This window comes from Platichthys flesus, chromosome 8 (assembly GCF_949316205.1).
Source record: "Platichthys flesus chromosome 8, fPlaFle2.1, whole genome shotgun sequence".
Lineage (NCBI taxonomy): Eukaryota > Metazoa > Chordata > Actinopteri > Pleuronectiformes > Pleuronectidae > Platichthys > Platichthys flesus.
The window spans coordinates 20928649-20943082 of record NC_084952.1 but is presented as its reverse complement, the minus strand read 5'-3'; the positions used below and the strand labels follow the sequence as shown (position 1 = coordinate 20943082).

Genomic DNA, 14434 nt, shown 5'->3' with positions numbered 1-14434 from the left:
ATCCAGCGGCATGGTTTCGCCCTCCCAGAAGCCTTCAGTTTGTATCAACATGGCGGCGCCCGGGAGGCATGTAGGACATTACATCCAGAGAAACGGACGGTTTTTGACTAATAACTTGGAGCAGCTGTTTAGTCACAGGTATCAAATATCCACTGTTGAGTTTTGAACCAGACTGTCATCGATTCAGTGTTTGTATCAGTTTATTTATCTGCTGTGCGGGTCTAGAAGCTGCAGCTAGCATCGTTTGACAGGAGGTCATGAAGCTAATTCATCTCTGCAGCACAGCACAGCAGCTGCTCGACATGAAACTGTTCTTCATGTGGTGGCATGTAGACTGCCCTTAATGTTTCCTACAGTTTGTGTGTAGCTACGGGTTGAACACGGCAGTTTTAATTTTCTACTGAAGGACAAATGACTGTGATAATTCAACTTCTTAACATTCATTATTCGTTTAAACTAAAGCCTTCATGTCTGTCTTTCGATTTTTGTCTTGAGTCCCCCAACACTTGAACTTAATCCATTAACAACTTAATATACCTGGGAAATGGGTACTGTTGTTGCAATAAGAGTTTAATTTAAATAAAATAGCCTATCAGAGGATTGTAAATCTGTAAAGGTTGTCTTTTTTTAAATGTAACTCAACACATCTTCCTTTGAGCTCAATGTTGTTCCTTCTTTTTTTCTAGGAGTTTTGGTTGGACTCCATGTCTGCGACAACAGGCTGCAGAGGCTCATAAAGGTACATTTGAAGAACGTTGTAGTCATGATTACAACATTTGGCAAAATCCATTCAATGCCAAAGTCAGAAAAAGGTCTTCAAGATAAACATGCAAAGCCCTGTCATCTCCTGTCAAAGCTTCATTTAAGACGTGTATTCAGTATATAACAGGATGTTTAGGCTGGTGAACCAATCCCATAAAGAGATCAAAACCTAGAATAAACAACTCCTACTGAGTGTTAAAGCGATGGATCACTATTGTTACAGAATCGGTTAAAGTGAAACACGTTCTTATACTGGGTGACATGTTCCGTCATCACCATGATGACTGTAGTTTATTTTGAATCAATGCCACTTAACTCTATGCTGCTGTTCCCATGCTCCTAGATGTGTATTTATCTGCTGCTAAAAATAGTGCTCAATTAACACACCATCTTCTGTTTCAGTAATAAATAAGATTTGAATAACCTAAACCACCAATAAACTATTATGTATTTTGCCGGATTTACAAGAACTGTAAGAGAGGAACTAAACCAGTGTTGGTTTTGGTGTGTTGTGGTATTTGTTGATGATATTTACATGCAGAATATTTCATTGGCACATGAGACAATTTCGATTTTAGATAAATTACCTCCTTATGCTAAGACTTGACCCAATCACCTTCTAGGGCTGCTGTTTATAATCTTTAAAATACCATGTACATTAAAGCTGTATCTCTTCCTCTATGATGTTGCAGAATCTACAGAGACTATTGTCATCCCAAGGAAGAAAACATGGTATGTACCATATCAGGTTTCAGGTGTCATACACTGCAGGCATGTTAAACGAGAAACCTTTTAGCATTTATCTTGACATAAATTGTCCCAAAAACTAAATTCTCAATTTGTGATTTTGATCAAACAGGAGCAAAGAAGCGGTGCTGGAGGCTCTGGCCTCGACTGCCAGCAGGGTGAGAGCTCTCACACATCACTGTGTCTATAAAGATGTTTATTGCTTCATATGCTAACTTATTGTGTCTATTGTCATCACTAGGATCCCACAGCGTACAACTATCAGTTCCAGGATGACCCTTACCTCTCTCCAAGGACCTCTACTGAGTTTGTACGTCAAAACATACAACATTCCACATCGTGACTTTGCTGTCTTTTTTGAATTTTCATTCTTAAATCAGCCATTTGTCATATATGCCTGAATCCATTCATCATGTCACTGTAAAGATCGCCCTCTTGTGGGCCATAATAAACAGCAAATGTATAATCTGTGACACATTTTCTAACGTCTTTCTCTCTCTCTCTGCAGAAGTTGTACTCTCTCTCTCAGGAGTCTGGCAGGTCTGCAGCCAAATACTTTGTCAACGGTAACCCCAAGTTCTTCACTAAAGACTTTGCTGAACCACATATACCAGTAAGAAAGTTTCTATACTACTACTAGTTACTACATGCGTCCAGATGCCAAATATCATAACTGCGTGTGCGTGTGCGTGTGTGCGTGTGCGTGTGCGTGTGTGTGCGTGTGTGTGTGTGCGTGCGCGTGTGCGTGTGTAGTGTCTGATGCCAGAGACAGTGTCGCTGCGTCTCGAGGAGGTGAGCGAGGAGGCACTGAAGGAAAGAGTCAGCCTGAGGAAGGTTTCAGCAGCTGTTGACATGTACGACCAGCTACTACAAGCTGGTGAGAAAACACACACACACACACAAACGTACACACACCCACACACACAAACACAAACACACACAGTATATGTTCTCTCTTACCTCTAACATAACTGTGTGTCTTCATTGTTTCTTCCAGGTATGGCAGTCTCAATGGAAACAACCCATGAGCTGTTAGATCTTGTCTGCTTTTACTGTGACAGAGACCCTGTCCAGGAGGGGGCACCACAGACAGAGGAAGTGGTGAGTCATCTTTGATCGAAACCTCTGCATGAAGGTTATCAGAGCTGCTTCCATTGCCCTATAGTTGGTGATGACCACTAGTGATGGCGAGATGAAGCTTCATGAAGCATTGAAGCCTTCCGCCCAATTGAATCCATTGCATTCTGCTGCCCCTTATATTTCGATTTCGCATACCAAACCCACAAACCATTTCCTGACTCAGTCACGTGATACGGCCGGCTCGCAAGGCTTTGAATGTCACTACATACATCATCAACACAAGCGCGCTTCTCAAAAATCTTCCTGGATTACTTGACACGCTTCGAAGCCTCGCATCACTAATGATCACTGCATCTCTAGGGGCGGTGTGGCCAAGGGGGTAGAGCGCACGTTCTTCAACAAGAAGGTTGCTGGTTCAAACCTGGTTACATGTAATGTAATCTCAGGAACAACAGAAAACAGATGGAGATGTGCGGACCCATTCTTCCCACAATTAGCTCTATCTGGCCTTTGTCAAATTTAATCAGATCTGTACACGTGCCCATTTATCCTGCTTCAACAACTTCAGCTTCATAAACTGATTCTTCATTTGCTGCTTAATGTATCTCACCCACCTTGACAGATGTCATTGTAACAGGTGCTATTCACTTACCCTATCAGTAGTTTTTAATGTCCTAAATGTTAACTTGTTTATCCTTGTTTGTTCAGCAGGAGGGAGGAGAAGATTTGAAGAGGAGGAGATTTAAGATCCGTCAGACTTTAGACTCCCTCCAGTGGACCTGGAAAGAAAACAACAACGCAGAGAGAATCTTTAGCGTGCTGCCAGAGAGAGACACACGCTGTTACTCTGCTCTGATCAGAGGAATGGTGAAGGTGTGTGCAGAGTCATTACTGCTGTTACTAGTGGTTGTGTGGCCTGTTCATTCTGGTGTGAAGAATAGACTCACACCAGCAGCAGTTGAATAGTAGATTGATTGTTTATCCCTGTCTGTCTCTCCCCAGCATGGAGCCTATGCAAAGGCCTTCAGCATGTACACCGACTTGCTCAATGAGAAACTGACAGGTGAGTTATTACATTTAAATTATGTGGAGAATGAGCCCATTAGCCACAGGATACAAACCCCATTTTAGGACAATATTTGGACTTTGATATAAATAGTTTGGATATTGAATTCTGAAATCAGTTTCAACAGTTGTTTAAATGTCTGGTCAGCTCAACGCTCTGTGTAGGTCATTTAATTTAAAACATTTTTTATTAAAGTAGAGCCACACACAGATGCACCAGCTGAGTGCTCCCTGAAACGTTCTTCATTATTGTTGTACTTTATATTTTCAGAAATGAGACCTTATGTTGGGTTTTAACCTCTTCTGTTATGATCCCACGTGACATGACTCATGACTGAATCTGACTAAGGAAAAACACAATTTTATTTAAACAGGCCTACAATTGCTTTTGAGCATTATTGTTGATCCCTGTTGTGTATTGGAAGCGGACGACTAATGAACCCGCCCTTTGTCTCCAGCTGATGTCCACATCTTCAATGCACTGATCACAGCGGCTTCAAGTGTCAGAGACAAATACGCTGAGAGATGGGACCTGATTGAAGTGAGAGCCTTTACCCTGTTGTATTCCATATTACACAGCTTTGTACTGATGTTAAGGACACAAAGACAATACGATCTTTTAATGTCATAGCATTGTTGATCAAAAGTGTAATAATTTGTTATTGTTAAGTTAAAACACATCGTTATGGATTCACAAACTGTTCAATAATTCCTAAATAACCTGTGCATTCTGCCGCACTAATTGCCAACCACTTGCAGATGTTGGCTGACAAATCTCGTCGTGCAACGAAGATATTGACAATTTAATTAATATGTCATGCCTAATAATTTAGTTTGAGGTTCATGTTGACCTTTGACCATCAAAATCAAAAAAGTTCATCCTTGAAAGCAAGTCATCTTTTATACCAAATTTTAGAACTCCCCCAAAGTGTTCACAAGATTTTGATGTACAAACAAACTGAAAACATGATTTGTCAAGCTGTCTTGGCAAATCTTATATATATATATATATATATAAAATTCAGATGCTATGAACTTCATATCAGTGCCATCTTTGGATGCATTAAGGGAAATACTTTTATCCTTTTACTTTTATACACGGTTAAGACTTTGTTTGTTTGTGTGTGTTGTTGTGTTTGTCTGCAGGAGTTGTTGACCCAGATGAGTCAACATAAGGTTCAGCCCAACCTGCTGACGTTCAACAGTGTCCTCAAAGCACTGAGACGCTGCGGCTCTATGGCAAAAATGAAATCTATACAAACTCTGAATGAGATGAAGGCTTTGGGAATAGGTAACTATTAGATTAACAATTGTTTCCTTAGAAGGTTGTTAAAACCCAAACTGGTTCTTATTTGACATTTATTTAATTTTAAATCTACAATCGCACTGAAAAGTTCCTTTGGCAGCTTTTTCCTGTTTATCCTCACATGGTTGCATTTGTGTTTTCTAGATCCCAGCCTGGCCTCCTTCGACCACATCCTGTCCATCTTTTACAAAGCAGGTGAGTTAAAATAGATAGATCGACTTTAATGTCTGTCCCAAGTCACAGAAATTCTCCTTTTTAAAGGCTCAACAAATAATTCACAATTTCAAATTTACATTTAAAAACCACAGCACACATCTAAACCAACTTCCAAAATAGGCACATCACTACACTTCAACAGTCTCTGTACTGTTAACTGTATGTCATGTATGTTGCCTTATATTCTGTGGATTTGTGTCTTTCCAGCCTCCTCTGGTCAGCACACTACTAACATGTTGGATGAAATCATGTCAGAGCTGAAAGGGAGCAGCTTCACCTGCCAGGACCCTAGCGATGGTATGTTGCAGTTGCATTAAAGTTTATATACTTTAATGTCTCAGTGTTCTCTGAAATGAAAGCATATTCAAAAGAGAAATGATTGAAAATGTCTCTTTTAAAGGAATGTAGACTCATCCAGCAGCTGAACACACGTGTGAGGTTCTTTCTACAATACGAATCTATCACTGCTGTAAAGATCATTCCAGCGCCTTTGCAGAAGTTCAAAATAATTTTCTTTATGTCTAGTTTTGCATTCACATCAGTGCAGATGGCAAATTCGGGTATTGTAGAATTGTGCAAATGATTTATACTGTCAAAAACCTTTGAGAGTTCAGAAGCTTGCCTCCGCTGGCAATACCACGGCAGTGACCAAAAAGTAATAATATGAGGCAACTTTCACAGTCCACAAAATGTTTATTAAAAGTGTATTTTTAACCAATAGAGTTTTCAAGGTGTTATTCTGGTTATTTTCTAAGAGTCTGGAGTCTGTGCTGCTCTTTATCATGGGAGGCCTAGACTAGATTAGTTTTCTGTTTTGTCTCACGATTGTGACGGCCATAGACTAGTTATATTGTCTCAATAATGCATCATGAGGGGGCAGCAGTGCAGGTCGTCCTCTAACCAGAAGGTCGTGTCCCATAACAATGGCAGCAGTGTAGGAGTGATGTGTGATGGAAACCACTCTAAGACCTGTATGCATGTTTGTGTGAGTGGTCAGTTTTAATAAAAAAAAGGAATTTTTAAACGGACTTTAAGAATAGAAATGTGCTCTGTAAGCACTGTCTGTTCACCATAAGAGGGCGTAGTAACACGGTTTATTCCATCCTTGCCTTTGAGGAAAGTTTTCAAAGCGATGAATACAAGTTGGGTCAGTTCCCTGTTGGTAATGTTTACGTCAGAGTCTGATGCTTCATTTACTGTCATTGCTCTGAGAAAGCTGCAGCCAATGTTAATCATTTTCATCAACTATCTTTATTGTGACCTAAACTATTTGTTTTTATGAAGTTTTTGTAGTTAACGACTTTCCTTGGTACCATTTAAGCTTATTCTGGACTAGTGCTGATGACATTTTAATAGAAAATATATATATAAAACACTATGTGGTTCTTAACACAGATTTATTCTCTCTCTTCTCTCTCTTTCAAGTTATGTTCTTCATCAGTGCAATGAGAATAGTAAGTCTTGTTTTATTACTTCTTTGTATAAATATTTATCTCTAATGTGCTCCTGCGAACTCCTCAAATTGAGTTTTCAATTACTTGAGTTTCTTTTCTAGGTTTATACAGGGTTTTACTGTCAAAACCTTTTTAGCTATATACAATTAAATATAGCCTGGATTTTAATGGTTTTCCTTAATTTCATTTTATTTAACTGACCTGTTTTTCTCTCTGTGTACATCTTTGCCCTAACAGTGTCTGGACACTAAAGATCTGGAGCTGGCTTATAAAGTACAGAGTCTAGTAGAAGTAGGGGAGAACTGGAGGCTGCTGGGCGATCCTTTCCAACAGAGTATTTACTAGTGAGTAAAAGCACAAACCCTGCACCCATACATCCTGACGTCTAGTGATTAGGTTCAGTAAATTATTATTGCACATTATTAAGCCACAGTATTAAAACCTCACTAAACTGTATTACAAATCCATTGGATGAATGAACATAAAAAACAACACTCTGATGTAACTGGACCCTCCTCCTCTCTCCTCTCCAGCGGTCGCTTCTTCAGCCTGGTGTGCGGGATGGAGCAGATCGATGTCGTGCTGAAGTGGTACAAACAGCTCATTCCCTCGGTCAGTACATAACGCACATTTCTCTCCCTGATATGTTAAGTGACTCTCAACCAGATAATATTTCTACAGGATGAATCAATAATACATTTTAAAGATTTTATAAGCTGTTGTTGGGACTTGGCTGTGTACAGAATCCCCTATTATTACACAAGGATATGAAATATTTTATTTAGTGGGTTCCTCATCATCTGTTATGTAAAGTTATGCATAATTCATTATAGTAAAGGTAAGTTCCTGTCTTTAATTTAAGATCAGTATGGCGGGATTTCCATATTTTGCAATTCATAGCGAATGTAATAATGTATTTCCTGTGTATATATATTCTCACACTGTATATACCAATTCAATCTGATTATTATTGTCTATTTTTGTCTCTTTGGTGCTGAAACATGGTTAATGGTCCTATTGTGGGATTTATCTTATCTTTATCTTATTATTTTAAATAATAACCTTGTGGTTTGGAACAGATGAACAAGCCAAAAACACAATTGTGGACACTGTAAGCTGTTATAGATTGTTGGTTGGCAGACAGTTGCCTATTTAAAAAGACAGCAGAAATGAAGCCACATTACCATCCATTTGTATTTGTGTTACCTACCATTTGACAAATTTAGGTCCAATATGCTCTCTCATTTAGCTCTATGTTTGGTCTCCAGCAGCTCAGAAGAATATCAGTTTATTTTGCAGCTGCTTCCCTGTGGTCACTAACCAGTAGCTAATGTGCTAGTTAGTCAGATAGAAGAGCCTGAAATGCTAAGTAGAACACAGAGAAACTGTAGAGTCAGTAATATTTCTCTGTTGATTTTGATCCCCTGGAGAAAGTAAAGTAGAAACTTAACATTGTTTTTTTTCTCTGATTGTAGTTGTACTACCCGAACATTCAGGGACTTAAAGACCTGCTGCAGGCTCTGGACACAGAGAATCGCCTCGATTTGCTGCCTCAGATCTGGAAAGGTGAGTTTAAAGCTTAAGTTTTCTATGCAATCACATTTAAATTGTATCTATAATCGCTGTCTTCCTATATCTCTTACGTTGTATTTTAATTCCTCTTGCATGTTTATTTATGCCTTTTCTGTTTTCTATTTTACTATCCCATTGCTGCTGTATCCAAGCAAATGTCTTTATTGTGGGACAAAATGTTTTATCTTATCTGAATCACTTGTATATCTGATGGGCAGTTGATGACTTATTGTCTCGTTTACCAGCCAATCTCTGCTGGTTAAAACTGAGGAAATCAGTTGCCAGGAGTCATGAGGTCAGATTATTATAATGTGATTTAATTTCTATTTTCTAAACCTGCTGCTCTCTCCATTTCACTTCCAGACATCCGGTCTCTGGGTCATGATAATAAGTCAGATCTGGTGGAGGAGGTGCTCATGCTGATGGCCAGAGAGAAGCACAGTCCTGAGGTCAGCGAGAGGAACAGAGTGGACATGTTGAGGATGTCTAATTTTGTTGTTTTGCTCAAAGCAACTCTCAGTGTGTTGTATCCTCTGGTCTGCAGGTTCAGGAGTCGTTTGCAGCTTGCGCTCTGTCTATAAAGGGTGTCTTCTCTGGCGACAGAGGGAGGACCAGTCTGGAGTGGAGCACCTCCTCGCTCACACACATCACCTCCTTGCTGCTGCAAGCCAACATGACCCAACAGGCCTGGTGAGAGAGTCAGCTTATGTGTGTGTGTGTCCATTTACAGAAACGCTTGTACTTAATTGACTTGACGGATGCTCTCTGTCTAAATTTCTGTGGAAAATGTCTGCTCTGTCATTCTCTCTGCAGGGAGATGCTGCAGCTCTTCAAATCCAAGAACAGAGTTCCTCCGTGAGTCTCAGAACTACAACCAAACACATATCAATTTTAATATGCATAGACATAGGAAGTATTGGTGACGTCTTCATCATTGAACCTAAACAGAAAACATCCCTGGTGTCTCACTTGAAAAATACCACCTGGTGAAAGTTATAATGATATTCTCTAGCTGGTAATTACACATCGTAAACCTGGAATTCTTCTGTTTACTTGGCTCCAACATTATCTCTAGCATGTCATCACAGCATGTTGTCAAAACAAACAGTAAATATGTTAGCAGTAAAAATAATATAGATGCAATTAGACAGACTCTTACAGGACTGTTACTCCAATGTTTCTAAAAAACTGACGATGTAATAATTTTTTTTTGTGAATTTGGCTTAAAAGTTCATGAGGATTGAGCAGATTGTGATCGTATGTCATTTTCCAGGGAGGACCTGTTGAATCACTTCCTGTTGGTGTGTCAGAGCAGTGGTTCTCCCCAGAGAGCAGTGGACCTGGTTCAACTGTCGGCTGCCTTCTGTCTGCCAGCCACAGCCGAGCTGGCCAAGCGAACACTGGCTGAGTTTAATCTGACAGAGGAGCAAAGGTGAGGAAAAGAGAGTTGTACCACTGCAGCAGGAAAAGTGTATTCTGAGATTAGAGATGAAATGGTACGAACATTTTCTATCATAATTATAGTTATTAAAATGATCACAGTTATCAGTATTATTGCTGTATTGGTCAAATGTGCCGTAAATGTTCACTTTTTTCTGATACACAAGCTAAAGTAATTTCACCAGGTTTGTATTGACATAACATAAATTATCAATAAAATTAGATAGTATTTTCATTATTTAACGAAGGTCCATAACCGGAATGTCAAAGGTGAGACAAAATATCAGCGTTTGTTAAATGCATCCAATGTGGCAAAATTGGATGTTGTCATTTGTTAGCAATGACCAGAGATTACTTACAGTTCTCCTGCTGTTAAAGCCCCCCCCTGCCTGCCGCTCCATCTGCCAAGTTTTTATAACACACAACAAATGCAGCGCTTGCTGAACCTTCATTCAGCAAGCGCTGCTGGCCCCCCTTTAGCAGCGCCCCTGCATCCAGGCACATTACTTGACGCCGGTCAACAAGAGACTCTGCTCCTCTGCTCTTTTCTAATCGCACACACGTAGAACTGAACTTTACTTAAACCTGCTGAATTCATATTTATGTGCCTGGATAAATGGGGCGTGGCCTCTTCTAGAACAAAGAAGTTAATGTGTGTGCTCGTCTCTGTTGCAAAATGATGATAACATATATTTAAAGATCATGAATCCATATTGTTCTGGTCACTGTAACCCTTTTGTGCTCAAACAAGCACAAGGCTGTATTTCTAGTTCTAGTTAGGCTTCAAATTAGTCAAAGAGAGAGAGACGGATTTACCTCCATCAAAATGCTGTCTGTGGTGAAAGATGTGATTAAAGAGAGAAACTAACATGGACCAAAGAGACAAAAAAAGAAGCGCAAACTATCTTTTAGAAATTAAGCTGATTTTAGCATCAAGATTCATCTGTTTAGACTCAGAGAATCTTCTAAGATAAGTGAATAAGATTCTTCATTTCATTGATGATAAATGTGATGAGATGTGTTTTATCATTCATGTAATGTACAAAATCATGTAATGTACAAAATCCTCTTTTTCTGTCTCATCCAGAGCTGTTTTATCTGAACTGGAGTCTTTGAACGCAGAGACCTCTGACTGAAGAGAGACCATTGGCGGAATTGCTTTGAAACCAGTAACTAAATCAGACAATATGACACCTATACCATCTATAGACTGTACTTATTTGTGTTTGTGTAATAAAATATATGTATAATTCAATCTAAAACTCTCGTAACGTTGTCCTTTGTGTGCAAGCTAGAGGCTGCTATTCCTCTCCCTCAGGACATTGTCAGGTTGCCCAATTTACATGTTTGTGCCAGGATGTCTTATATTTTACATCTTATACGTTTCCCACATTTTAAACATTAGATGACTAGCATCTAAAACAACTAGTCTGTTTATCCCTATTATAGAGCCCAACAAAATAAATCAGAAGAGAACAGCTTCTTCAGCCCATGAAAGCTTGATTCGAAAAACACTATGGGAATGTGGCTCTCAGAGCCAAAGACAGTGATGAGCATTTTCTGTAGAATCCATGAACTGTTGCGGCCTGGAGAGGAAAATGCAGAAATTTCTCATCGTCACAAGTGACAAACTTCCTCTGGATTCCTCTCATACTGATAAGCCACTTTCTCAAAATGCTGCAAGTGTGTCACATTCAAGGCCTCTGGAAAAGCTGCCTTGACTTTTGAGTGTCTTAGTCTGTCAGAACAGCTGAACAGACTCACAGGTATAAAGGTAATGGTGTGTTGCAGATGCAGGTATGTGTTTTACAGAGTGGCAGTTTTATGGAACACATGTCTAGACATGGCATTGCCTGGTGTGTCAGTTTGTACCTGTGTGTCCTTAAGAATAATTTAGTCAAGTTATTGTGTTAATTCCATTTGTTTATTGGCTTTACTTTTAGCAGTAATCTTGTTTAATAAATATCCAAATCTTTGATATCATGTGTACAGTATGCGTATATATGTGTGTGTGTGCTCACTGGAGATGCTTAGAACAAGTGTGCGTTTGCGCGTGTGTGTGTATGAGCGTGTAAGCCTGCACAGGTGTGTCTCAATCAAAATCTTTTTCTGTCTCTTCCCCTCATCAGCCAATCATCAGCTGAGATGGCAGCCCTACCAAATAAGGACAAGTGTGCTAGAGTGAATGGGGGAGGTGCACATTCAGATGGGTGTGGTCTGTGGGTCTGGGAGTGTATTGTTCTCTGGTGTAGGACCTGCCTAAAGCAACACACACACACACACACACACACACACACACCAGTGTCGCCTTTCAAACAAAACACCCACACCTTCCCTCATACATTAATACTCTCTTACGATATCCTGCATTTGTTCTACGACAAATCTATTTATTTATTTTATTTTCGGGACCAAGCTTGCAGGTTACTCAAACTGTGTGGTCACATACACGTTTTCACTCCATGAGAAGTACTGACGGTGTAGTTGTGGACAAAAATGACCTGAATAGTTTTTGGCACAAGTGTAAAGTTACCAACATCAATGGGGAGTTTAATTTGCATGCGTGAGAGGTGAACGCACAAAAAACACTAAATAGTTTGTGTTCAGCTACTTTGCAAAGACAGCAACAGTGGATGTGGCTAGTCACAGACATTCCTCTCTCCCATTCCTCAGTGCAACGCGAGGCAGGAAGAGGGCATTCATGAAACTACAACAAAGTCAAGCTGCATGAAGTGGCTGCAACAAATGATTGGCAACACATTTTTTAAGAGTAAACCATTGGATTTCTTAACTTTAAATAAGCACTTAAATGCCAATGTCATTAACCTTTAATACGACAATCATTTTACAACGACCAACATTGTGCTACATACACTAAGAAACATTTACAATGATCACTTAAAATCACATTTTCAGCCTGGCACAGGTACAATGCCGGTTTCTTGAAAGGCACGAAACACAAAAGCCCAAAGTGTAAAAAGGAGACGCCATTCTTAACTACCAGGTCATCATGTTGTCTCTATGGGTTCGGTGAAGTTGCCATGGAATAAACCCAGGTTTCTGTTCATTCTGCAAACATGTGGTGGTTGAATTCACCCATATCAGCAGCTCACAGGCAGTTCACCCACATGAGGCGGTAAGAATGTCTCATTTTACAGAACTGAGACAATAAAAGCTGAAGTCACCACAACTGCCTCAGCATAACCCCCCCAACACACACACCACAAGGCAACCACACTACCACCATTTGAATACAGAATGACTAAAACTGCAGGATTCTTTTCAAACCTTGTCAGATATTGATATTTCAGGGGTTGAAACTATATGAACCAAAATGTATCTACTTTTCACAACCTTTATTATGGAACACATTTTCAGTAAAGTACCTTACCTCAAAACTTGTTTCAAAACTTTCTTACCTGACATATCATTCCAATATACAGTATATGCAATGAGGGTCCATGTGCGTCCAGGCAGGCATTCATTGTATTGACATAATTGCATAATATTTATTATATTTCTAATAGATTTATTATTTAATTATTGTAAGTAATGTCTTAAGGATAACTCAACAATACATAAATCCACCATCAGATTTTCCTTGCTGTATCAAAAAACTCAACACAACCAGCATATTTGCTATAAGAAAAGGTTCTTTATAATGCACCATGCCGCAGACCCAGAGGAAACCAAATTGTATCATTGGCAGAAATGTTGACTTGTCACACATGTGTAGTAATAACATGAACGATAAATATGGCGACGCCTGCGAGCTAGTTCTGGCAGGCAACTCGAGCTGCGCTGCGCCAATCACGTGACATACATCACGTGACATACATCATGTGACATACATCATGTGACATACCTCAATCTCCACAACCAGCTATAATACACACCCACCTTATCAGGTGGTCTATTTAACCAGAGAGACATTTCCCATCAGCCCCTCTTTCTCGCACTGCTGCTGCAGTATTGCTACCTGTTGCTTCAGTCCCTCCACCACCCCAGCATCCACCTGTAGGCCCAGCATCCACCTGTAGGCTCCAACGGGGGGTTACAAGTATTTGCTCATCACTCCCATCATTCCTGTGTAATCATATAGGGGAGTGATTAAGTTGGAGCCTAGACGCCAAACACTAAATCTGTTGTAATAAATATATTACATGATCAAACGTGAGTTGTCTGACAGAACTACACTACATTCAGTGTTAGGACTGTTTCTATGACATCTAACTGGAACAGAGGTTTATGAGCACAACAAGCAGAACTACTTTATTATCATCACCTTTAAATTCTGAGTATTGAAGCCCAAAGAAACAGGACTTGGGCACCAGCTAGAGAAAACAATGTTATGCTCTTGGCTCAAACTATACAGTATGTCCTTTTATAGGCAGTGTTACCTCAGTGATGCATGTCAATGTAATGTGAATGCATGGCTATCTAATGTTACCCTAAATAACACCACACATGTATAGTTCTATAGAAATACACAAATCGTTGTTCTGTGTTCCTGTGTGTGTTTGGTTTATGAGTCACAGCAACATGTGTTTAAAGCATTCAATGCATCCTGCCACAACAGCACAACGCTCAGTGTTCCAGTTCGTCTAACTCCGGCCGCCTGTCTCCGTCATTGAGACGGTGTGTCTCCATCTCTTCCCATCAATGTCGTCCTCACTCACATTACTGAGAGGCCTGGGAGCATCAATAGTGAATAGACCAATTCAAATTGTTTGGCTTGTTGACATATTATCAGCGTTATCACATAAACCAGCTCTCAGCTTGCAGCCCTGTT

At 39.8% G+C, this 14434-nt stretch overlaps 1 protein-coding gene across 4 annotated transcripts; it reads left to right on the top strand.

Annotated features, from left to right (window-relative positions):
• The first annotated feature begins 43 nt into the window (after positions 1 to 43).
• On the top strand, positions 44 to 10897 carry ptcd3 (pentatricopeptide repeat domain 3). Of its 4 annotated transcripts, none has more exons than XM_062394377.1 (23): positions 44 to 138; positions 687 to 739; positions 1455 to 1494; positions 1622 to 1667; positions 1751 to 1819; positions 2018 to 2122; positions 2263 to 2386; positions 2507 to 2610; positions 3301 to 3462; positions 3592 to 3652; positions 4113 to 4195; positions 4801 to 4945; positions 5105 to 5155; positions 5384 to 5473; positions 6602 to 6630; positions 6868 to 6974; positions 7164 to 7242; positions 8106 to 8196; positions 8566 to 8651; positions 8747 to 8892; positions 9016 to 9057; positions 9476 to 9634; positions 10730 to 10897. In XM_062394377.1, exons 1-23 carry the CDS (start codon positions 50 to 52, stop codon positions 10776 to 10778), a joined length of 2010 nt encoding a protein of 669 aa, XP_062250361.1. In that variant the 5' UTR covers positions 44 to 49; the 3' UTR covers positions 10779 to 10897. The 4 variants fall into 4 exon arrangements, with proteins under 4 accessions (XP_062250361.1, XP_062250359.1, XP_062250360.1 ...); XM_062394375.1 differs by having other exon boundaries at positions 8723 to 8892; XM_062394376.1 differs by having other exon boundaries at positions 3298 to 3462.
• Positions 10898 to 14434: the final 3537 nt, after the last annotated feature.